At 53.0% G+C, this 21,983-nt stretch overlaps 2 protein-coding genes across 4 annotated transcripts in view; one reads left to right on the top strand and one right to left on the bottom strand.

Annotated features, from left to right (window-relative positions):
• Positions 1–2,472, top strand: part of POLD3 (DNA polymerase delta 3, accessory subunit) — a 105,395-nt gene extending 102,923 nt beyond the window's left edge. Inside the window, exons 12-13 of the mRNA XM_046014520.1 lie at positions 128–238; positions 2,344–2,472. Of these exons, the coding sequence (XP_045870476.1) occupies positions 128–189 (62 nt within the window). The 3' untranslated portion in view covers positions 190–238; positions 2,344–2,472. The remainder of the gene's footprint in view (positions 1–127; positions 239–2,343) is intronic.
• Positions 1–21,983, bottom strand: part of CHRDL2 (chordin like 2) — a 28,888-nt gene that overhangs the window by 4,134 nt on the left and 2,771 nt on the right. For 2 of the 3 annotated variants that reach the window (XM_046014522.1, XM_046014523.1), the window contains exons 2-9: positions 12,898–13,010; positions 9,223–9,316; positions 7,159–7,301; positions 5,162–5,255; positions 4,139–4,194; positions 2,322–2,490; positions 1,235–1,429; positions 720–893 (exon numbers count right to left, since the gene is read on the bottom strand). In XM_046014522.1, the coding sequence (XP_045870478.1) occupies positions 720–893; positions 1,235–1,429; positions 2,322–2,490; positions 4,139–4,194; positions 5,162–5,255; positions 7,159–7,301; positions 9,223–9,316; positions 12,898–13,010 (1,038 nt within the window). Of the gene's footprint in view, positions 1–719; positions 894–1,234; positions 1,430–2,321; positions 2,491–4,138; positions 4,195–5,161; positions 5,256–7,158; positions 7,302–9,222; positions 9,317–12,897; positions 13,564–21,983 lie in introns of those variants that run through there. The other variant, XM_046014524.1, reaches the window with a different exon arrangement.

Genomic DNA, 21,983 nt, shown 5'->3' on the forward strand with positions numbered 1-21,983 from the left:
CTCCTGACCACCAGTATTACCATCCCCTCGCCCACCCCCACCCACTCCAGCCAGACCCAGCAGGAGAGAAAAGTGACCTTACAGCTAACTCACACTTAAAGGGTTTGGTTTGTTTTACTCCACCCAGGGGATCTATGTTTGGCAAGAGGAACCCAAAAGCCCAACTCTCAGCAATTTCCTTCTCAATGACAACGCCTCTTGACCTTCAGCTGGTGATCTGAGCATCCCAGTGCCGCTGGTGAGTTTCTCACGGAACGAGAACTATGTTTTGACATCAACTTATTGGAAGGCTAGAATCCACCATACGGAAAAGGCTGAATGAGACTAGCCTTCAGGGACGCCCTCTTGCCTTGCGGACGCTGTGAAGGCCCTTCTGCCTGAAAAGCTCTCCCCTCACCGTGTGCTGACCCTCTACCAGGAGATGTGCCTCTTCGCTTCCCCCGCATAGGCATCACCTTTTTCCTGGCTTCCCTGCAAGTGCAACAACCCCTTCCTCCCAGGAGAGGGAGCACTTCGAGTCCCTGGCCTTGGCGAGTGGATGAGCTTATCAGAACTGTCAGAGAATCACAGGCCCAATCTCTGTCTCCCTCTCTCTTGGAGTTGGAGACTTAAATCTAGAAGGGTAGCCAGAGGCGGGTTTTCCTGGGCTGGAGGCCCTTGATCCACAAAATGCTCCTAAGGCCCCTGGTAAGCCCGGCTGGGAGGGGGCCAATGCTCACCTTTTACCAGCTTCCAGAGGTAGATCTCCACCTGCTCAGAGGCCTCATGCTCGAGGGCAAAGCGATGTAGGTTGTCTGGGCTTGGAGCTATTGATGTGTGGACGAGGACATGGCCTGGCACCTTCGGACACCTGGTGGCACTGATATCACTGGGGCCAGGGTCTGCCTTGTCCTCTGGGGAAGACAAGGAGATCATGAACACTCTGCCCCCTCCCACCCCTGCCTGGTGAGCCCAGGAAGCCAGGCCACTGGTCCCACTTCCCCTTCAGGTCTTTAAAGTCCTTGGGAAAGTTCTGGTGCCTTTGGCACCAGATTGACTGATTCTGTGTATACGTGCTAGAGTCTCTGAATCGGTTCTCTAAGGCCAGTATTTTGTGAGCCAGGCATTTTCCACTCCAGTAAGTCTAAAGCCCCTGCAACCTGACCCGCCGTGTTGGAGATGTTCCAAGTACCTGTGCCCTGGGGAGAGGGACCCTGTGCCCATTGCCTTCCCTGTCCCCAGCATCTCTTTGTACCTGGGCAAATCTTGCAACACTTCCCGGCCACTTTCTCAGGGTGATGGCAGGGGTACTCCGTGGGACAGGTCACCCGCTGGCAGTCCTGGTGGCCATCCTGACAGGTGCACAAGATGCAGGGCAGGGGTCCAAAGGAGCGGAAAGCTGGGTGCCACACCTCCCCATGGGAGTATGTCTTCCCGCTGTGCACACAGGCTGGGCCAAGGAGGGCGGGAAGGGAGGAGGGTCAGTGCCACGGACCTGGGCCAGAGTCCCAGGAATGGGTGGGGCCAGGAACTTGGGGGGCCCCTGCTCCACCGGTCTGGCCCAGCCACACTGCCTGCAAAGTGGAGGCCGGGTATAAAACTGGTCCCCTGTCCCTGCCTTCTCCCCTGTTGCAGCACTCAGGGCTGACCCCGGCCCAGAATGGGCCCAGTACGTTCTCACTGAAGGTGGAGAGTTCTCCCCCTGCCCTTCACGGGCACCTCTGGCAGGGGGAGTTCTTATACCCAGTTCTGTCCCTACCTGGCAGTGTGAGCTCAGGCAGGTCCCTTCCTGTTTCTTAGCCTCAGTGTCCCATGAGTCCCAAAGGGGCTGTGACAGGTAGCTCCACAGCTGTGCGCGCTGCCGCAGTGGGAGCCCTGCACCGAGCCTGCTTTCCTCCCCTTCTGCTGCTCCTTCTCTGCACCATTCTGCCCATTTGCCTGCAGCCTCCCTCCGTTCCCTCCTTCCTTTGCCTTTTTCTCACTGCTTCCTTCTATAGTATTTATTTCCATGTCTGAAGCTCCTCCAGGACAAGGACCACTTTTCATCTCTCTGTTCTATGCCCTCGATTCCCAGCAAAGACATGGCAGAGGCTCAGAAAATATTGTTGTGCTGCCCCGTGGTCTTGGTTCTAGGGCTGGTTGTGTGTCTCACTCAGTACTCTGAACCTCGATGCCCTTTCAGGACACCTCCAGTTTTGATGTTTTAGGAATCTACAAGCTCCTGGCCAAGTTGAGATCAGGGAAACACTGAGCTAGGGTGGGGGAGTTGCAGGGATGGAAGGCAGGAACAGTCAGGGCCCCCTTTTCCCACCTTAGGGATCAGAGGAGGTTCCCATCCCCACCTTTCTTATGTTTCTCCTTCAGGACAATCTTGACTGTCGTGCTGCCTGCCCCCTTCGGTCGGAAGTGGCGAGAGATGAATCCCAGAGGAGAGCTGAGACCAGTGGGGGCTGGGGTGCCCAGGCCTCTCTTTCTCCCACTGTCCCCTGAACACGGATCCTGGGAATGTCTCTGCAAATGGCAGGAAGGATGAGGATCACTGATGGCCCCATGCCCACAGAGGAGCAGCAAGACAGGCTGTGGTGAAGCCTACAGTGGAGGCACACGCTAGGGATGGAAAGATCTGGATGTGGCCTAAGATGTTCTCAGACAGTGAATCTTTGAAAACTCTCAGAGGACAGTGGTTTGGAAATCCAGCCTCCACCAAGCCCTTCTCAGGCCTGTCAGAGCCAGGGCCTTGGGGCTGGAGTGAACAAAGGGTACTGAGGTCTTGATCTGGGAGACACCGCGATCAGGGACCTGGGAAGCTTCATATTTAAGAAATGGAAGGTGAGGCTGTGGTGAGTCAACAGTCAGGGAATTCTTTGAGGAGATTTTGTTGATTGGGGAAAGGCTAGGCCTCTGAAGACCTCACCAGGCTCCAGAATCCCACAGGGCAGAAGACTAAAAGCAGGCCCCACCTGGAGACCCTTGGTCCCCAGAGCCCACTTTCTTGAGGCCCTGGAACCTAAGATCCCGAGACCCCGCCCCTCCAGACCAGGTCTTGGGCAGATGGGCAGTAATAGCAAAGGGTCTGTGGTGAGGGTGGTGTAATGAGGCAGGAGCAGCACAGCTCATGGTTAGAGGACTGGGCAGCTCCAGGCCAAGGCAGAGAAGCAAGTGGGCTTATTACCCCCCCTCACTGATACTGAGTCACTCATATTCCTTCTTCTACAGCCCCTTCCTGCCCACATGATCTCTGAGTCAGAGACTGGCCAGACTCAGCCTACAGGAGCTCCCAGGAAACTATCCCAGGCCCCAGAACAGGCCCAGGTACATAGGAGGCTCCCAGGAAATGCTTGTCAAGTGGAATAGTGAAAAGACGGAATCGAGGAGCCCAGCCCTCTAATGGGACTTGCTCACGTCATGCAGTAAGTAGCTAATCAGGGCTTGGAACTAAGCCTGGGTAGGCTTCTCTTAGCACGCTGCCTCCTAGGGAGAGGATGGAATGGCAGAGGTGAAGGGGAAGCTTGCTAGTTCAGACCCCTGGGGAGTCCCCGAGTACGGAAGGGTCCAGGTGACCCAGGCTGAAGAGGAGGTGGAGTTGTTCCCCTTGTAGACACAGCACAGAGGGCGGTTGGGGACTTGAGTCAGTGTGTAAGCCCATCCTCCTACCCCTTTCCTCTGACCAGAGAAAGCGGGCCAGTTTAGATCATCCTAACTCCAGACAGAGATGGAGAGGGGCCGAGACAGAGGGGAGGACAGAGAGGTAGCCCCCAAACAAAGAACCAGTACCTCAGGGGCTGGGTGGGGAAGGCTGGGCCAAGACAGAGGCCATTTCCTCGGGGGGAATGTGCTGTCCAGAGGCAGCCTGAACTAAGGACAGACACAAGGCTATCTAGCCTTGGAAAGAACAGTGTCACTGTGTTTCTCAGGAAGGAAATCGGGCAGTTTGGGGCCTGCTCTTGTATGTCATGGGACTTTCTCCCAGGCCCCTGTTGACCCAGCAGCCATGATGGGAGACTGGGGAGAGGGGCTGGAACATGGTGGAACTCATGTTGCTGACCTAGGGGACAAATGAGAAATGAGGACAGTAATGGTACCACCTGCCCCAGAGTCCTGGGCTTTAGGCCGTGGCTACCAGCCTCCCTCACCCCCTCTCCCCATCCTGTGCACTCACCACCCCATGCTGTGACTGCGTAGTGTCCTCTTCAGCTGATCTCTCACCTGACCCATCTGGAAACCCAAAGGGAAGTTGGGTCAGCCTCCACCTCCTCAGCCTTGCAGACCGGAGCCCTGCAGGCCTTCAGCCCCCCAGGCCTCATGCCACTTCTGCAGTCCCTGCACACCAACAGGTCCCTCTGCCCCTCTGGGGCCTCATTCCCACTTCCCAATACAACCTCTCCTCACCCTTGGGTTGACACATTCCCCACAACTGGGTTACTGTCTCAGTTTCCCCACACTGATCTCCTGGTCACCATTAGGACTGAACTTGTTGGCTGGGCCGGCACATCTTATTCAGTGCCCATCATGGATGACCCACGGGCCCAGCATCCCATCCCTGCAGTCTTGCTTCGTGCAGCCCCCAGGGAAGCCACCCTATCCAGCCACACTTGAAGTCACCAGGCCTTGGTATACCATCCACTTGCAGGCACCGGCCTCCAGCCCCTCTGTCCTTTCAGTTGGAACACCCTAGGACTCTATCTTCCACCCTGCATGGTCCCAGCACACAAGACCCTGAGGGGTATTCTCTCTATCCAGCCCCCGCCTCACATACAGTCTGGTAGTCTTGGTTCAAATACCAAGAACACTGGAATCGGACAATCCATTAGGAATCACAGAGGCCAGCCTCTCAGTGCATATGTGATACTACCGAGGCCCAAAGAGGGGAAGGAATGGGCAGGAATTAGCTGGAGGAACCAGGACTAAACTGGAGTCACCTGATGCCTGGTCCAGTGCCCTTCCACAATGCCAACATCTGGAGAAGCGTTCTACTATGAAGCCCTCCCTTCCCCCAGTGCTGCCTCCTCCAGGAAGATTTCCTGAACTACCTCAACCCACACGGTACGGTGTGACCATCTGTGCACTTGTTTCTGCCCAAGCCATTTGCCCTTCACTAGTTGAGGTTCCTCCGCCTCTAATAGTCCATGGCTAGGGCCCTGGGGTGGGCTGGATGGACACTCAGATCTAGGGACAGACTCACCTTTGCAGGCCTGGCAACAGGAGGCAGGCAGTGGTAGAGGTGCAGGGCAGCCTGGTTCTGGGCAGGTCATGAGACCGCAGTAGATCTGGCCTTCCTGACAGAGCAAAGGAGAGATTAGCTCCAATGAGGAACAGCCTTGGGGTTAGGAGAGACCCTGCCCTGGGGGCAAATGGCCTTGAGGTGTCCTTTGAAGTGGGAGAAGGAAGGAGCAGCAGAGACTCCTGGGCAAGGCCCAGCGAGCTCAGAGGAGGGGTCCCCTGTACCCTCCCCAATTGGTCCCCGGCCCAGCTTCTAAAGGGTTTTCAGACCCTGTCTCTCCCTCAGCTCTTATAGCAACCTGGTGAGGGGATTCTTCCATCCTACAGATAAGGAGGGCCCGAAGAGGGGCCCGAACTGCCTGAAACCAGAAATCAGAACCGCAGCCTAGAAGAGCCGACTGGAGCCCAGCCTGCAGACTTTTTCTGCTGAAGTCAACACCCTCCTCCCTTGACCTGGGACAGGGAATCCAGAGAGAGGAGGGGGATCCATGGGACACCCGTTGAGCTGATCTTCCTCTTACTGAAAACCCTAGGTCCCCAGCTTCAGGACCCAGCCTGGAGAGGCAACACTGCCAAGGAAAAAGCCTCCTGGGAATCCTTTGGTGAGTCACTTCTCTTCTCTGGGCCTCACTTTCCTCCTTGATGGAATGGGAGCCCTCCCATCTGGGTTGTAAAGAGCAAGTGAGGGAGTGGTTGTGAAAACCCTTTTCAAACCGGAAGGCATGATGTCCCTGGCAGGAAGTGACATCAACCTCGAGTCCTTTCCCTATGCCTTTTGCAGTGAGGCTCAGAAGTAGGCCAGGGGTCAAGCCAGTCCCATTCAAACAAGGAAGAGAAGAAAGAAGGGGAGACCCCAGCGTCCAAGGAGAAGGGACAAGGAATCATAAGAATGTTCTCACCACCCCACCGCCATGCCATCATTCTGTCTCCTCCCACAGACTCCTCCTCATCCAGGCCCTTGTCCTTTACGGGAAGCAGCACAATACAGGGAAGAAGGGAATGTGAATTTTGGAGTCATGCGGCCCTCCTCTGAACTCTGGCCCTGCCACTTAACTAGCTGTGTGACCTTAGGCAAGTTACTTAACGGATCTGAGCCTCAGTTTCCTCATCTGAAAAATAAGAATGGTGATTGCCTGCTCTTAGGGCCTTGGGATGCTGTATGGAAATACAAGGCATCTCCGCGAACCAGCAGGTATGATATATTAGGCTGCTGGAAGAGGCTCAAGCCCTGTAAAAAATAATTGCTCTCTACGTTGATTTGTAAGTGGCCACTCTTTAGTATTTGGAAGTTGTTTGCTCTGCTGCACAGATACCTGAAGATTCAGAATCTCAGATGAATAGGATGACTGAAAGCCACCTGTCAGCCTAAAGCAGGGCCACACTTGAGCCCACCAAGGAGGAGGGTGGAGACTTTCCAGATCAGGCCCTGCTTGGCTTCAGTTTCTGTCCCCTGGGAACACTGCAGGGTCCGTTCTTCCTGTGCCTAAGCCCAACTCTGACCACAGCAGGAGGAGCTTAAGCGAGTTCAGATTAAATCCATTTGCAACGAGCAGTCTGACCTGTCTCTGTACCCCAGGACTGATCATTCACTCATTGACTTATTCATTCAGCAGTCATTATAGACATCTGTGTGCCAGGCCCTGAGCTGGTAGCAGCAGAAGATACAAAAATGAACTGGGCATGGTCCCTCCATTCGAGGAGTGCAGAGTCTACTGGGGAACACAGAGATGGGCAAATGTGAGTATACAAGGTAAGCGTGCAGTATCAGGCAGCTCATGGGGATGCAGAAGGTCAGAGACGGGCAGGACATTCTGAAGCCCAGATGCTCCCTTCCCCCGGAGCCCATCTACTCTCACTTGGGTTTGACCAGGAGGAACTCTATTCCCCCTGTACCACACCACTGTGCCTTTCAGGCCTCTCTGTACCGGCCTGTGCTTAAGAGAACGTAGAAGGACTTACGGTACAGCTGCAGAGGACACACTGGTTGGGCAGGCGGGATGGGAGCAGCTCATGGGCACTGAAGATCTCTCCATGTTGGTACGTGGTCCCATTGTGCTGGCAGTACTTTGGGGGGGCCCGGAGCCCAGAGGGGGTATGAGGTTCTGCAGTTGGGGGAGGGGAGCAGAAAATGAAATTTCTCATTGCTCTGAAAGCTTTGTCAAAATTCACCGGGCCACTTTCCTGAAGATTCAGCATCTTATTCTATCTTGGCACTTCAACCAAGTTCTGGCCTCAGCCTTCCCAGCCAGTCTCCACATTAACCGATCGAGAGGTCTCGCTGATACCTACATCTGACCATGTCACTCCCTCTCATGGGTCCCCACCATGGCCTTTCAGCCCCTCAGTGTCTGAGCTGGCCCTGACAAGAGCAAGAAGGCAAGGCCAGAAGCTCAGCTGCACTGAGCCTAACTTGGTGGGGACCTGCGTTGGTTCATTGCCTTTTCAGTGAGCATATCCAGGAATCCCCTCTAGTGCCAGGCACTGTTCTAGGTGGTGGGGATAACAGCAGTGATAACCCATGCTGAGTTAGATCCTAGTGGAGTCAGCTGGAATGATCTGGACTGGCTCTGTGCTTGGTGTAAGCTCTGTCATTCACTGGCCGCCACAGCCCCACTCCTCAGCACCTGCCAATTAGCCTGTCCTCATCCTGCCAGATTGTGGGGTTTAAGTCTCCAGTCCTGAGAGAACCCACTCATTCTCTCAAGACACCTTTACTAAGCACCTTCTGTGTACCAGGCACCAGGCTAGGCATTGGGAATGGAGTGCAGAGTAAGACCCAGGCCCTCCCACCCAGAAACTCACAATGTAACTGGGTAGAGAGATGCTCCACAGGCAGTGACACTAGTATGGTAAGGGCTAGGGCAGATGGAGGCATCGGTTGTCAGCACAGACAAGGAGCCCTTAACTCAGGAGCTGGGAGCAGGGGTTGGGGGCTGGTCAGGGAAGGCTTCCTGAAGGAGCCGATGGCTGAGCTGAGTCCTGGAGAACCATTGAGCCAGGCAGGCGAAGGGGCAGGGAGAAGGAGAGAGGAGCACGGAAGAGGGAAGGGGCCAAGGCACAAAGCAAGGGGAGGTAAGGACTCCTGGAGTGAGCCTCTGCCAGGGAGGAAACATGATATCCCCCTCACCGGGCAGGATGAAGCTCAGAGCCCCTGCTTCCAGAGGGAAGCCAGACCCAAGGATATCTATGACCCAAGTCAGAGCCATGGTGAGGTCCCTACTGGGCTCCCGCATGGAAATGAGTCCCTTTACACACTTAGTCCACACAGGTCCCCAGCTCACCAGGAGAGCCCTGGTTGCACAGCCTGGAGACCATAGTCTGGAGCCATGTTTGATCACTTTCCTGATGCTTCTAAGCACTGATTTTCCTCTCGACATGGTCTCCCCCCTGGGTGCCCCTTGTTGGCCATTTGGTTACATATACACTTGGTTATGCCAATTCCTTCTCAGACTTCCTCTCTTCTCCTCTCTTTTACCTCTATTTCCTAGAATTCCAGTCTCAGATGCTCTTAGAATCTTAAAATCATAGACATTTAGCATGAAGATGTGTAGAGTACCTGAACCTCAGCACTGCGGGGATTGTCCAGGGACATGCGCTCCAACTCCTTGGGTCATTCCCAGCCCCAGGGTGGAAATCCTGGCATCTCCCTACAGCCCTGCCAGCCCCGGCTCCCTCGTGCACTGACACAGGACACGTCCACTCCTTCTAGCACTGGTCAGCCAGAGAGGGTTGGGGCCCAAGCGTGCCATCCCTGGGCCAACCACACCCATGTTTCCTTCAGCCCTTTCCACATTTTCTCCCTCCTCCTGCTAGCCCAGTTACTTAGGAATGAGAAGTTTGCTGCTACCCCAGCCCTCCTTGGGGATCCAGGATGTTTCTTCCCCTGAATACCTTTGTCACCTCCAGATCTCTGAAAGCTACAGTCTGCCCCCGCTCATTCCAGGAGCCCCCCTCAGCCAGAAGCCCACATTGGGATGGAGATAAGGGTCTCAGTGAGCAAGGGGGAGGAAGGAGGCTACTTACCCACACACCGGGGACAGCACTGCTGTGGCTCCGTCACCGGCTGGGGACAGTGGACAGGTGGGCAGTGGAGGCGGTAACAGCTCACATGGGCACTCTGAAGGGGACACAGGGGGGTGGTCCTGGTTCCAAAGAACCGTGGCCTCCCACATGAACCTGTCTTCTCCCCAAACCCCATCCCAGCTGTGGGACACTACACTCATTTTAAACCTGTGACAGGAGAAAAGCAATCAACTCAATTTGTCTAGTCCCTCCCCTTCCCCTACTCACATGCCCCACCATGGAGGGGGCTGCAGTGTGCATGGATTTGCACAGACCTGTGTCCCCTTCCTGGTGTTTGAGAAATAAGGTAAAAGGCTGGAGCTATTTTCACTTTGATCTTGACTGTTGTTGTTTTAGCTCAGGGACTTCATTCTTTTCCCTCTGGGCCTGAGCTTCATGGTTAAGAGAGGGCAGGTGACAGGGATGGGGACATGACTAGAAACCTAATGTGGAGAAGCTTCAGGGCTTCGTGATCTACTCCCTGAATCTCTGGGAGGTTTGGGTAACTTTATGCAAAGCTTCAGAGCTGGCACCAGCGAAGGAGGGGCCCAAAGTTCTTATGCTTCTTCACGTACAACAAACAGAAGAGACTGGGGCAGAGAAACAGAGAGCTAGAGAGAGGGATGAGCAGAAAGAGAAGAGCTGAAGAAGGCTACTGCCCCTGATAGACAGGGTCTGTCAGCCCAACCACCTGACTCTCCCCTCTGTGTTGTAATGAATCATTTTCATCAGTCTTGTCTATTCAACAAGGGTCAGTCCTAGTCTGTTCATCTCTGAATTGTCAGCTCAGCGCCTTGCTCCAAACCAGTGCCTGTTACAGTCTGGATGAAGGAGGGAGTGAATAAATGAGAGCCAGGAGAGGAGTGATAGAGGGCCTCTTTGTTAGATGAAGGGAGCCAGCTTTGTCCAACTGTGAAGTTGACAGGTTTGCTTCCAGGCCCCCTGCCCACCGAGTTTCCCCCCAGCACCTCTTGCCCCATGGAAAACTCTGGACCAGACACCAGGCCCGCTGGGGTCACTGTTCCTCAAGATGGCCAGATCGCAAGGACTCATCAACACTAAGGGGCATCTCAGAGTCTGTAGAATTGGTTTGAGCCCCAAAAGGGGCCTTCTAGAGTCTGAGCCCCTCAACTGAGTAACTAGAGTGGAATTCAAGGAACTGTGTGACCTGAAGAGTTAGAATCTCTCTCTTGATTATGGTGTGAGAGGAACCAAGGGATGGAGACAATCAGCAACGTACAGCCGGAAATAAGGCAGGGACAGGCAAAAGGTTGAATGGGCAGGGGACCAGGTGGGAGGCCTTGCAGCCAGATCAACTCTCAGGGAAGTCATAACTACCATGTACTGAGTGGGCACTAAGTAGGGGCTTTGTCTTATATATAAATATATGATCTCTCTTTATCTTCTCAGCAATCCTCAGGGTAGGAACAGCTATCCACACTTCCACAATGAGAGAAGAGCCTCTGTCCTAGAGGTTAAGTTGCCTAAGACCGACAACTGATGAGCACTGTCTCCAGGATCTGGGTCCCTTCCATGATGCTGAGCTACCTCTGATGGCTGGGCGGGGCAAGGGGTGGGGAGTGGCACTTGTTGGCTCAGAATCTACAGTGTGACTGCTGGGTGCCAGGCCCTCTTCTAAGCTCTGGGGACATAGCAATGAGACCAACACGGTTTCTGCTCTCCCAGAACTTGCATTCCTAGGAGTAGGAGATAGTCTATAAAAAAATAAACAAGTAGGAACAAGATCATTTCAGTTAAATATATGGTAATAATAAAAACAGGGTGGTGGGATTGAGTTAACAAAGTTAGACTCTTTCAGTAACAGCTGTCAAAGAAAGCCTCATAAGGGGTCACGTGTATGTGATGGATGGCGGGTGGAAGGGACCGTTCCTGAGAAGATCTCGTGGGGGAAACATCGAGGGGGAGGAACAACCAGGTAGGAGTGAGGTTGAAGTGTTGGTGCAGGTGGGAGATGAGGTCTGAGAAAAGGGCAGAAGGTAGCTCCTGCAGGGCCCAAAGCAGGAAATTTGAATTTTATTTTAGGTGCAATGAGAAGCTATTAGAGGGTTTTAAGAGTAGAAGAACGTGGTCAGTTTTATGTGCAGAAAAGATCATCCTAGCTGCTGTATGGAGGACAGACTTAGAGAGGGAACAGGGAGAGCCCTTGGGAGGCTGGTGTAGCAGCCCAGGGAGAGATGAAGGTGGCTTTCATTAGGGGAGCAGTGATGGTGGAGAGAAGTGGAGGGACTCAGGGTATATTTTGGAGATACCCGCACAGTGTGTATGAATTCCGGGGAGGGAGAAATGAATTAACGCCAGTGGATCACAGAACTTGGACTTTGTCAACTGGACCGCATGATATGTCTGGAATTTTCTGTTATGGTTTTCTTTCTGCTCTCTGGCTATATTTCATGAAGTTCTTTTTGTAAAGGCTGATTGGCCTCATATGTGCTAAGGAGAACCAAGGGGAGGCAGTTGTGGGGGGTTGTGTCCACACTGGAACCAGTGTTCAGCCTCGGGCCAACACAGGAGAAGGAGTGGAGAATCCGTGGGACAGATCCCAGGAGGAATGAGACCCTAGTGATGAGAAGCACGGGAGGGGCTGGTCCGCCCTCCTCCATTTCCCAGTGTCTTTTCAGAAGCTCTTCTCTGCTCCCACTTTAAGGATTGTCTTAACAATCTTAAGAGATCTCCTGCAGTCCTCTCTTGGCTTTGTGCAGGGAAAGACAGGCACCAAGGGGTTGGCTCCAGGTAAGTACCCTGTCCCTCCCTCCCCACCCCCAGCACCAGCACCCGAGACAGAGAGCTGAGGATCTCACACCAACCAGGTTGGGCCCCAGGCAGCTGGACTAGAGCTATGGGTGTTGCAAGCCTCCCAAATCACTCCCCCTCCGTCCTTACCCCTCCACCCTCATACCTGACCTGAGAATTCTGGACCACATGGGGTCTTATTTATTCTGCCTAGTTGATGGTACAAGGCTCTATGGAGGGTGCTGGGATAGGATCATTGAGGGTGTTGAGGGGAGGTGAGCCAGAGGATCTGGTCTCTGGCCCAGTTCATTCAGCCTCTGGCAGCAAATTGGGCCCGAGTGAGCACCTAGGAAGGTCTGCCTTCAGGGGTTCCATGTAGGAGGGTCAGTGACTGACAGGCACCGATAACTGTCATCCTTGGCCAATAGTGATCAGGAGGAAGGGACTGAGAAACTTATGTGGCATCCCAGAAGAAGACACCCTTGTGGGTGAGGCAACAAATAAGGCTATTGGTGGGGATGGCTTGCAGGTGAAGCCTTGAAGGACCAATATTCGCGCTAGTGGCCTTGGGAGGACATGTCCTGAGGCCAGGCGCAAGAGAGGTGGCTGGAAAAAAGGGCACAAGGAAAGGAAGGAAAGAGAGGTCAGGGCAGAGAGGCTCTTGTCCTGGGACACAGGCGAGGCCGGCAGCAGCAAAGGGGAAGGAAGGCTGGCTGAGACCCAGCTCCCCAGCCAGGTCCCGCCACTGACACGCAGTGTGACTTAACCTCTGGCAGGTGCACAGAAACTCCCATATATTGAGTACTCGCTGGTGAAGCGGCATGGCCCCCCTCCCTCTGGGCCGGCATACCCGTCATAGGGGGCCAAGGGGCCAGAGGAACTTACCTCAGAACAGGTACAGCGCAGGCAGTACATCAGGCCCTGTGGCTCCAGGTAGGGGTGCCAGCTCTCACCAGGGGCGTATCTTTTCCCATGGAAAAGGCAGAACATGTCTGGACCTGGCAGACCAACCCGTGCTTCATCAGTCCCGGGAGGCTCCAGCCCAAAGACCCCACTTCGTGCCTCCTTGTCTCTGGCTCTAGGAAGTCTGTCATCTGGACCAGATAGGCAAAAAGAACCGACCAGACGTGCTCTCCCAGTTAGGGGCCCAGAATAGCTGAGTCCATCAGCTTGACTACACACTTGCTGTGTGACTTTGGGTATGTCACTGCCCCTTTCTGAACCTTAACACTTCTCTCAGGGCAGTTAGGAAGGTCAAACTGCGAAAGTACTTACAGATTTAAATTGTATAAATGTTATTAGAAGAACAATCTCGGGCCCAGAGAGGATAAATTACACCTTTAAGGTCACAAAGGAAGTCTGTCACCGAGCAGGGATGGTAGCCCACGCCTCCTGACTCAGCTCAGTGGTCCTTCTGCCCTCATAATCACACTGGCTTCCTCTCCCTTGGTCCCATGTTGCTTATTTATTTACTACATCTCTGCATGTGTGTGTGTGTGTGTGCGCACACACACACACACACACACGCACGGCTTCTCTCTGGGTCCTGTGACTCACCTTTTCAATAAAGCCCCTCACAGCAGCTTTCCTGTTTTCACAGCCTACTGTGTCCTTATTCAGCGAGCTGCGATGAAAGGGTTAGAATTGGGAAAACAAGGGCTGCCTAGAGCAAGGTTCTTAGAAAGCCGACTTTTAAATATCCTTAAAAATAGTCATTGCTACTTCTATGACTGCAAGTCAATTATTTTTGTGATCGGCATCTCAGTTGTCAGTCTGCAAGGGATTGCTCCCAAGGATGATTGAGGAAAGATTATCTCATTAGGTTAGATACCTCTCCTGCAAGGCTGCTTTCCAGAAACCACCTCTCTCTAACTTCTCACAGCCCATCTGCTGTCCAGCCCGCTCCCCACCTTACCCATCACCACCCAGCCTGGCTCCAGGTCGGGCTTCCAGCCCCGCGCCCCACCCTGCCGCCCCTCCTCCTCACAGGTAGCGGGTGACTTTTACAAGCTGGAAGGGGTGCTACCAGTCCTACAGGAAAACTCTCCATTACCTAAAGGATAATCTGAGCTCTTTTAGGGTGGAAGTGGGCTGCCCAGCACAAGCTGGCCACAGAGTTTTGTGGAAGTAAATGAGATCAAGATATGGAAAAAGGAGCCAACATTTACTATCTTCCCTTTATATAAATTACTTAATTACTCCATTGACATTTTTGTTTTGAGCATTAAATTGGATAATGCTTGTCAAGTGCCTACTTAGCCCAGTTCCTGACACTTGTTGAATGTTATTGTTATGATAATTGTGGTTACAATGACCGGGCAAGATGGGTCATCTTGAATAGATGAGCATGTCCCTCTCAGCTGGGTTATTGGGATCATTACCATCGTTACCATCGTTATGAGAAAACCAGATGGAAAACTGAGGATGCAGAGCCTGAGTGACTTGCCCCAGCCAACCAGCTAGCAATTGGAACCCAGAACTCCACCCCCAGGCAGAACTCCCTGCAGTTTACCTCCTTTCTTGGCTTTGTTCCCCATCCCAGGGCCCGGGGGCTCCTCTGTCTGCCTCAGAGACCACCATACCCTATTCCCTATTTTCTTTCCTCGTCCCCTAGCAGTCTAGAATCTACAGTTTGCCTTTCCCACCTCCTCCTGCCCACTTTCTAGATCTTTCTCTTAGTTTTGAACTCATAGAATCGCAGAGGGCTGAAAGCAGCACACTAGCCGGACAGCCAGGCAGGAATTCCCTCTCAGGGAGAGGAGCTCCAGGGCCAGTCCTAACCTTTAGAAAGCTTCCCTTGTAAGAAGCTGGAACTGGCCTGCCCCTGGCTCCTTGCACGGCTCCTCCTGCTCAGCCTCTTGGGTTCCCAGAACAAAGATTTGAGGCCACAGTCATGATACCTCCAGAGTCTGTGCTTCTGTGGCCGCTGGGGACCCTAGGAGTGCCTGGCTTAGCTTCCTCCCTGCCCCCTTCCCAGCTCCCCAAAGTAGAGGGGGGAATCAGACAGCAGATCCCTTTCCCAGCAAGGCCCCAGCAAGGCCCCGGCTGGGGCTGGCCGGCTGGCCCGTATCAAATGAGCTGTGTTTATCTCTAGGGCCTCGGCTGGCAGAGAGGGCGGGACACAGCCCCGGCTGGGGTGCTTGTCAGAGCCAGCCCAACTCTCCAAGGACTGAATAATGTCTTTCTTTCTCAGTCCCCTCCCCCCACCAGGGAGGGGCCGATTGCGACACTACCGCGCGGCTTTAGGTCTCAGCCTTGTTGCTGAAGAAACCTTCTCCCACCTTCCTTGGGGCAGCCCTGCATTCTGGCTCCTGTGCCAGTTGGCACCCCTCCCCCTCACTGCCTGCTCAGAGCATGGAGACAGAGAAAATGCCTCAGCCTGTGCCCAGGCCGCCCCACCAACAGACCTGGCAGCGGCTGAGAACATGGGGGACCTGGCAAGCTGGTCCTGCACCCCAGGAGGCTTCCTGTGGCCACAACCCCACCCCACCCCACCCTCCAAGGTGAGAGGCATTGCCTAGGGCTCCCCCTTATACTAGTGAGGTGAGTGACCAAGTCCAGGCAGAGGGAGGAATGGTCAGCCTGGCAGTCCTGGCATCAACTCTGATCCTTGCTAATGGCTGGTGGAAAGAGCTCTAGCTCCTTATGCCACAGATTCACTGTGTGATAATGAGGAAGACTCTTCCTTCTCTGAGCCTCAGTTTCTCCTCGGCAAAATAAGGGGGAAGGTGAACTTTGATCTGCAAAGATTTCTGCCCAGGTACTGCTTATGAATGCATGATTTCACAGTTAAAGACCCCCAAGGCTCTTGGTGTCAAAGATTCAAGATTTGAGAGTTCTGTGCTTCCAAGAGTCTAAGTTTCATGAGAACATGAAGCTTCTAGAATTGTACAATTTTGTGGCTCTAAGATCTGATCATTTGAAGCTTCCATGGTTTAGGATGTATTGATGGTCTCATACACCCAGGTTCTCAGGGGTTCTGACATGGGCTAGGATAAGATTCAGGGAGCCAGTGGGGCTGATCCTGGGTAGCACGAAGCAGGAGCCAAAGTTTGCTTCTCACATCCACTCCTTTCCTATCTATTCCTTTTGGTCTTCTGTGGCCTTCCCGTACCTACCTTAGCCTTGATCCTGACACGTTTCCCTCTCTATTCACCACCATGTGTCATCCCATCCTCCCTCTGCCCAACTCAGGGGGGCATTAGGCCTTCTCTCAGGGATCTTTAGGAGTTAATGGCCCCTAGCAGTGATGTTTAATCCAGGAAAAAAAGACAGGAGTGGAGGAAGTTTTCATTTGAAAAGAACAATTGGCCCTCGTCCAGGCTTGAGACAGAGAAAAATTAAAGTTGGATGGGTCTCATACGCTTCAAAACCCCTCACTCAGTGGTAGTGTGTGTGTAGTCCAAAGACCCTGGCTTTGGAATCAGATAAGTGGGGGTTCAAATTAGATTTGGCCTTTTTGTGGGGGAGGAGCAGAGAGAAAGGGAGACAGAGACTCTTAAGCAGGGTCCACACCCAGTGGGGAGCCCAATAAGGGCTCTGTCTCACAAGCCTGAGATCATGACCCTGAGATCATGACCGGAGTCCTGAAATCAAGAGTGAGACGCTTAACCAACTGAGCCACCCAGATGCCCTGGATTTGGCTTTTATCTGTAGCCTGAGTTTAGACAAGTGACTTAATCACTCTAGGCCCCAGTTTCCATAGCTGTTAAATGGGATTCATAATAATCTCTACTGCTCAGGGTTATTGTAGAATTAGATCAGATAATATATGTAGTCTACCTGGTGCTTGACCCGTATTAGATGCTCAATTACATGGTAGGTCATAAACAAAAAGCAGATCTAGGTGCTGACCCCATACCTCCCTAGCAGTCTCTTTCTCACGGTATTCCTTTTACTACCACAACTCTATGGGCAGCCCTCAGGCACCCATTAGGGCATGAATGTCATGGTACCTGCCACCGAGGTCAAACCTCCCAGGTATCATTTCCAATCTTACCAACCCTGTTCCCTATGACTCCCCACCCTCTTCTAGCCACTCACAAGCCAGACTCCCCAATACCTGCTCTGCTTACACAGACCTCAAGGCTGGGATACAGAGATCAAACTGGTCAGGACAGGCAAGAGCCTGGAGATCAGTCCCCAGAGGGAGGGAGAGGCTCACGAGGGTCCTTGATTGCCCAGAGGGCAAACGAAAGCCCTGGAAAAGTTTTAAACCTTTAAACCGGACCATGCCTGTGGTCCGGTTTGCACTTTACCATTATCACTGTGGCCAGAGTGGAGAATGGGTCAGAGGGGTTGGAGGGCAAAACTGGAGGTAGAGGCCAGGAGAGGCTGTTGCAGTTGCTGGTTTTGAGAGCATGCTGGCCTGAACCAAGACAGAAGCAGTGCTCACGGGCACAAGGGCAGATTTGGGGAATATTTGGGGAATACGGTGGGTGGGCTGTAGTGCAGGCTGGATATGGGTGGGGAGGGAAAGGGAGCAGTCCGGGGCAGGATTGCGGCTTCAGGCCTGAACAACAGGTAGACGTGGGGTATCTGACCCACGAGGTAGAGACTGTTATTATCATTTGTTATGACTTCTTCTTATTCGGAATAGCGATGTCACTTTCTGCTCTCCATTCAGTTAGTGAGCTTCTGTGTATCAGGTCTTCTGCCCAGTGGGCGGGGGGCATGACTAGGCAAGACACAATCCCTGTCCTCGAGGAGCTCCCAGCCTAATGCAGAAGATGGATAGAGGAAATACATCTGACCCCGAACAACGTGGGTTTGAACTGTCCAGGTCCTCTTACTAGGGGATTTTTTACAGTACAGTACGTGTATTTTCTCTTCCTTATGATTTTCTTAGTAACGTTTTCTCTAGCTTCTTTGATTTAAGATTACTCTGTAGAATACATATAACATACAAGAGATGGATTCATCGACTGTTTATGTTACTACTAAGGCTTCAAGTCAGCAGTGGACTATCTGCTATAAAGTGTTGGGGGAGCCAAAAGTTCTATGCAGATGTTTGACTGTGCGGGGGGTTGGTGCCCCAACCCCCACCTTGTTCAGGGGTGAGCTGCGCATACAGTGGGACAAGTTCTATGACAGTGGAAGCCCAGAGGCTTTTAGGGAAGGCTTCCCCGAGAAGATGCTGGAGCTGGCTGTTGCAGGAGCTAACAAGGTGTGGACCAGACACAGGGGAAGTGCTGTCAGCCCACAGGTGGAGTGACTGTGGTTCATGTGAGGAGGTCACCTCCTACAGGTGGCTGGCACGGGCTGGGGGCTAGCTCCCCCTCTTGCCTAAAGCGTCCACTTGGATAGGCTGCAGCCAAAGTTCTTCCCTAGCTTTATACTGGCTGGACTGAAAGTGGTTGGACTTAGCTGATCTAATCTGAGAGGGCAGCGGTGTTTACTAGGTGGACTCTCCACGTTCTCGTGTCCCTCCAGCCCGTCGTGAGCTGGCTCTTGTCTGCTTTTCCGGCAGTGCTCACAGCGGTGGCCTCGTGTGCAGCCTCCCCTCCTCTTGCTGAATTTCTCACTCCTCCACCACCCTACTGGGCTCTTTCACACTCCCGTGCCTTCCCAGGCTGTTTCCTCCACTTGGAATGTGATTCTCCATCTCCGCGTTGGGCCGCTCAGTCTCATTCTATAAATGCCTGTCCAGATACCACCCTTCTCTGGGAAGCCGCCCCACCCTGCCAGGCCAGCAGCCAGTCCTTCCTTGGGGCTCCCACAGAACGGAGTTCAGCCCTCTCCGACAGCTCTTACCACCGGATTAGAAGTACTGATCAACTGCATTCTTCTTTCTTACTAAACTGTGAACATCTTGAGAACAGGGATTGTATTTCATGAATCTGTGTTATCTCTGAGGGCTCTGTACAGACCCCACACAGAGTTGGGTGCTTGACTAATGAGTGCATCATGAAAGAATGGAGTCGATGGAGAGGGAAGGTTCTGGAAGAAGAGGTGATTGATGGTCCTTAATCCTGGAAACCTCTTTCACAAAAAGAACACTTCATCCCCTGATAAGATAGCCAAATCCCTCTTAGCACTTTGACTTTGCTACCTAGCAGGAATTAACCTTTGACCTTCCCTTTCTCGCTCTCACCATCTGCCATCTGAACTCACAAACCATACACCATGTACAAAAAGGTCAGGTGCCTGGACAGGTAAGGGAATGAACAATTCCATGATCTTCATATGTAAGTAAAAGTTCCAATCTGTCCCATCCGAGGCCATCCCATGTTCTGCCTTGAAACCCTCATCTGTGCTAAAGGCCTCTGAGGAGATAGTTAGGAGTGGGTAGTGTGATTGAGAATTCTTCCAACAGGAAGCAGAAAAGACACCCAGAAAGAAGCTTCTGGGCTGCAGGGGAAGCTGGAGGGGACCCGGGGGTGTGGGGTGTGAGAAGAGAGGCCCGACCAGGACTGTGGCTGGCTTGTCCCCAGCCGGCAAGGACTGGAGCCAGCCAGCTAGGCAGGAACTTGAGAACATTCCCATCCTTCCCTTGCATCCACACAACTATACTTTATTTATTTATAGTTCCCTCTCACACAAACAAACTTGCTTCCCTCTCAGACATAAGCTCTGCTCTGGGCTCTGGCACTCAGTGGGGGAGGGAATCAGAAGTGAAAACCTCAGGTCTTCAGTGGCGAAGCTGGGTGACCAAGGGAAAAGGCCCTCACTTCTCTGAACCTGACTCCTCTTCTCTGCACATGACAGATGTTCAGGAGCACAGAAGTACCTCAAAGGAGAGCACTTTCAAACCAGGAAAGGCAGCTCTGTTACTGGCAAGGGTCGGGGGGGGGGGGGGGTGGAGGGAGGGCAGAGATGAGACTATTTACATTTTCTTTTTTTTTTTTTTAAAGACTTTATTTATTTATTTGACAGAGAGAGAGAGAGAGATCAGAGTAAGAAAAGAGCAGGCGGCAGGGGGTGGGGGGAGAAGCAGGCTCCCTGCTGAGCACAGAACCCGATGTGGGGCTCAATCCCAGGACCCTGAGATCATGACCTAAGCCAAAGGCAGAGGCTTAACCCACTGAGCCACCCAGGCGCCCCAGACTATTTACATTTTCTTATGCCTTGGACACGTGCGTTTAGATTCAGAGTATCTTCGAAAGTTAGGGACTGAGAGATGACGTCCAATCCTTTATTGTACAGATGTGGAAACAGTCCTAGAAGAGGGTCAGGAGTTGCCTAAGATCATTGATTTATGCCTGCACAAACTCCAATGGCAGTCTTTGGATCTGGGGGGCTGCTTATGGGAATATCTTTCCCCTAAAGGGGCAGGACCGGGAGAAAAGGCTTTAAATTGCTAACGGAAGGATCCAGGTGAGCCGCAAGGAAGAATCCTGACTCTAAGAATGGATATCAGAAGAAGACTGGAACGGCCTTCCCTGGTATGAGATAGGATCCTGTCTAGGGGCTTGCCTGAAATGATCTCGGCACTGCACCTCCCAGGGGCACCGTGCTCACGCCAGTCCTTCTCTTTGGGAGTCCTAAGGATTCAGGATCCCTCTCCCAGAGGCCGGCGCCGTGGCTAGTGGCTGGGGGAACTTGAGAGGGCAGTCCTGGAACAGGTGCAACGGCTGGAACAACTGCGCAGCTGTTGCCCGGCTCCAGCTCGGCGAGTGAGTGAGACAGAGACCTCTACTGGTGGGAGAGAGGAGGTGCAGAACCACCTAGACCCACCCAGAGAAGGGCCTGTCTGGAGCCAGATGCCAAGACTTCACCCAGGTGCCCCCTTCCCCCATGTACATCTGGACAGGTAGATGCGGATGCAACTAAGCTAAACAGCAGGGCAGGGTCCCTAGTGATGGATCTCCCTCCACACTCACTATTCCAGACCTTCTAGGTATGCTCTCCTGGTGTCTGAGGACAGGAGGACCAGGCTGTAGATCAAAATGCCCCAAAATTCCTTTTCCAAAGTCCAGAGCAGACTCAGAATCAAGGCAACAGCATCTCTGGATCTTAGAGTCTTAGAATCACAGGATGTTAAAGCCAGACCGTCCTCAACAATGATCTGTTTGGGTCAACCAACTCTATTAACAGCTGGGAAAACTGAGAGGCGGAGAGTGCCAACTTGTCTGGTGTCACAGCTGGAATGAGTAGCTGAGCCAGACTGAAGCCCGGACCTTCCGATTCCAGTTTGTCCTCTGTGCCACCTCCCACAATGGGAGTTCCCTTCCTGCCCCATCTCTACTTCTGCAGTCTGGTGTACTTTCACCTGAGGACAGAAGCTTCGATTCCTACCATACACATAATCCTTGGAGAGGACATAGAGATTGATAACTGTCTCCTGAAAGCAGGATTGGACAGGCAGAGGGAAGAGAAAGTAGAAGCATGTCGGATACTTTAAGTTTGGGGGTGGGAGGGACCAATTAGTAAGGGAAGCGCACAATAGAGAGGCACTGATACAGGGGCAGAGCACTGGAGGGGGAGTCAAGATACTCCGCAGGTTCTCATTCCAGAGGGATGGGTGCCCAGACTGACGAACATCATGCATGTCTGTGGCTCCACCTGGGGCTGGAATCAGTATCAGCCAGTGACCAGGTCATGGACCTGGAATCAGGGTTCGATCTGTGGTCAGAGTTTTGAGGATCGGGACTCAGTCCATGGCCAGAGTTGAGACTCCGTCCAGGTTGAACTCAGTCTGTGGCTGGAAACAGAGCCAAGGACAGAATAACCTTTGCTGGAACAGCCTCTCGCTGTAACCGAGGAGCAGATGGCTCTGTGTGCTCACAGGCCTTCGAATCCTGCAGGGCTGAGCTCTCGGGAGTCTGACATGATACAGACCTGAGAACTCCCATCTTCAGGTACCACTTCTGAAAGCACCTGAGGTTTCACCAGGAGATTTCTTAGGCAAGACAGGCCTGGGATCTTACTTGAACTAAGACAAGAATCTTCCTAAGAGACCCCTAAATAGGGCCCTGGCAAGTGATGTTAGAATAGGATCGTTCCTAGATGGACAGTCGGCACTAGACAAA

This window comes from Meles meles, chromosome 8 (genome assembly GCF_922984935.1).
Source record: "Meles meles chromosome 8, mMelMel3.1 paternal haplotype, whole genome shotgun sequence".
Classification (NCBI taxonomy): Eukaryota; Metazoa; Chordata; class Mammalia; order Carnivora; family Mustelidae; genus Meles; species Meles meles.